Consider the following 2,851-nt stretch of genomic DNA (forward strand, 5'->3'; position numbering starts at 1 on the left):
GGCTAATTGTAATCCACATATCGATGTACTATGGACATTACTCATTCTCATTTGATGAGCTAAAGAAGTTTGGGAATGTTTCTTAAAAAAATTGGGAACCCCATTATATTGTTTGATGGCAGACCACCATAAATAGAGGCTTGCGCTGACAGGGCAAGTCTTTTTAGAGGGTGTTGTGGTAATGAGGTGCTTGCCTGCATCGAGAAACAGATAGGGCATCTAGCATCGACCTTGGCTCGCTTGAACCAAGGGCCCTCGACCTAGCAAAAGCAATTCCTCAATCTTGAAAGTGGGTCGAACAGTTTCTCCAACGTACAAACCAAAACTTTTGCTTCTGCGCAATGGATGTGATTCCTCTACGCATGCCAAGGACATGTTTGTGGAGGCTGCCTCAATTCGTAATGATGTGGTATATGATACACAGTCCATCTGTTTTTCCCCAACATCCCATTTACACGAACTTTGATAAGGTTAGTAAAACATGCTGGGAACTTCCACTAATATAAGGGGGGCATCAGCGCCTTTGTTGCGGTTTAGCGGTTTAGAGTTTCCATTTTGCATTTTTGAAACGAATCAGGCAGAAGTTTCCATTTTGCATTGTATCAAGGGAAGGGGGAAGAGTCTAGAGGGAGGTAGTTAGCCAAATTTGCCCGCCACATAGGACTGCCACGGACGACATCTCCTATTCATATCCCTGCTGAGTTTGTCCAAATTGTTTTAAGATTATAATTCCAGATAGCACGGTTGTTTTACTGTAAATCTAGACCTAGTGGCTAACTAACTGACCACAGAACATGTTATAATTTTCATCAATTGCTTTAAGGATGCCTTGACAGAGACTATACAACGACTCAGATCCTCCTAGTACAACAGAATTACTTCAATAACTCAATCTTAATGTATTTAGTTTCCCTACCAAACAATGTCCGCTTTATTGTTGCAAAATACTTCCAAAGAAAAAAATCAAACATGCCAGAAGAACGCAAAAGATCTTCCTCGCATCCATGGTAATAAGCATCTTGCTATTGTCTGTGATTTGGTGCAAATCTCAATATTTGCCTCCTTCACCATCTCGGGCACTGCGGTCCTATCCTTGAAATAGAATTGAGAAGGCATGGGGTTCCTACAAATAGAACTGTTCCTAATATCATGGCATTCTTCCCATGGAGAGCCGCTCGAGCCAACTATGCCTCCTCCTAAATGCATGTTTGAACATCATCTATCATTAACTTTTTTTAATGGAGACTGTACATCATCTATTGGAACTGTTTTCTACATAAATAAGGTCAAAAAGTCTTCCAGTTTAGAAACAAAACTTCCAGAACTCAAACTGATCATGTATTTATTTTCCAGAACAACCAGTATTCATTCAGTAATATAACAACGCTGAGGAAAAGTATATCCTGGATGGCAAATACCACATAGAGAATACAAGCACAGGCACGCACACACACACACACACACACGGAGAAATGGAGGTCACGTCGTCAACAGCTCACCTCGCAACCCCAACACATGAACGGACACCACCGCCGGGACACACGACGTCGACCTCTCATCTCTGTCTGTGTAGTTGCCTTTGTTATATTTGGCATGATCTGGTGATCGAAACCGAAACGGGTGGGATCCGCAGATTCCATGAAAACATAACTGGAATAACCTACAAATAAATGTTGAGGCGTGAGGCCTTACAATACTATCTGGTCCGATCAAATTAAGTTAAGCTGGTTTCATCTAATTTCTGATCATCATCTGCATCTATTGCCAAAAAAAAAAAATCCAGAGAGAAGAAGTTGGCAATACTAGCTGAGCTGATATCTACATCTACATATGATTTATTTGCAGCAGGTCTTACCTTGGTTTGGTAATGTGTTCCTCATAGCAGCTGGTAGTAGCTGGGGATGGACTGCCTGTGGAGCGATTTTCACTGCTGGGTCGACGGCGGCCACCGCCGGATGGCCGTACATGTACCTGCGGTTATCAGGCCCTACCCTTGCCACGTTGCTACCCCACGGCCTCAGGCTGCTTCCACCGCCGGTCGGCTGAGCGCTCTCATGGTGGCTGGTGGTGGCGGTGGAGGACCAACGGGAGGGAATCGTCGCCGTGACACCGTCGACGGACGGTGGAGCAGATGATTTAGGAGTAGAGTATTCGCTGTAGCAATATAAGGATGGATCCTCTGGCTGGAACCGGGTGGATGTAGCCGCGTCCGTGCCTTGAGACGCGGAGGACGATGGCCATGTCATGGCACCGTTGGCATAGGTTGGATAATGTGATCTTGAAGTGGGGTAGTAAATCGACGAGGACGGCGTCGTCCAAGGACACGGCGGTGGCCAGCTCCTCCCGGCACTCTGCAGGCCTCCTACGCTGCCATCAACAGACCTCGAGAGAGACCAAGATGGAAGAAAGGATGCAGGTTGACGATGGAAGACTGCTCCGGTGAGGGTCGGCGGCCGCAGGCGCGTCCCTAGGGTGATGGCAGCCGATTGCGCCGCCGACGATGACCGGTATGAGGTGGTAGCCAACGATCTGCTGGAGGATGAAGCAACGGAAGGCCTGCTCATGGCAGAGCTAGCTGTCGATGCTATGCGCTAGGGTCTATGGTGGGAGGGTGGAATTCTCCAATGACTTGTTTGATTTGTAAAGGACTGCTCCGCTGTTCCTTTCCATGAAAGCCGCTTCATAATATTAATCTCAAAGCAACCAAGTAAAATTTGATTTGTATGCATTGTTAATAGTTAAACCAACATCCCAGCTCTACCTGCTACGTGCCAAGTCCATACCAACTGAACTCGCCATGAAATCCTAGTCACAAGAAGAGCAATGTCAACCTTCTTGAGCACTTTTTTCT

The 2,851-nt window shown here is 46.2% G+C and overlaps 1 protein-coding gene across 1 annotated transcript; it reads right to left on the minus strand.

The window, feature by feature from the left end:
* Positions 1–1,320: 1,320 nt before the first annotated feature.
* On the minus strand, positions 1,321–2,637 carry LOC101764248 (putative protein TPRXL). The gene is made up of 2 exons (XM_004955752.3): positions 1,856–2,637; positions 1,321–1,660 (listed from the first exon to the last, which is right to left on the minus strand). The coding sequence occupies exons 1-2, from the start codon at positions 2,562–2,564 to the stop codon at positions 1,488–1,490; spliced, it is 882 nt and encodes a 293-aa protein (XP_004955809.2). The 5' UTR covers positions 2,565–2,637; the 3' UTR covers positions 1,321–1,487.
* Positions 2,638–2,851: the final 214 nt, after the last annotated feature.

Source organism: Setaria italica, chromosome II, assembly GCF_000263155.2.
Source record: "Setaria italica strain Yugu1 chromosome II, Setaria_italica_v2.0, whole genome shotgun sequence".
Taxonomy (NCBI): Eukaryota; Viridiplantae; Streptophyta; class Magnoliopsida; order Poales; family Poaceae; genus Setaria; species Setaria italica.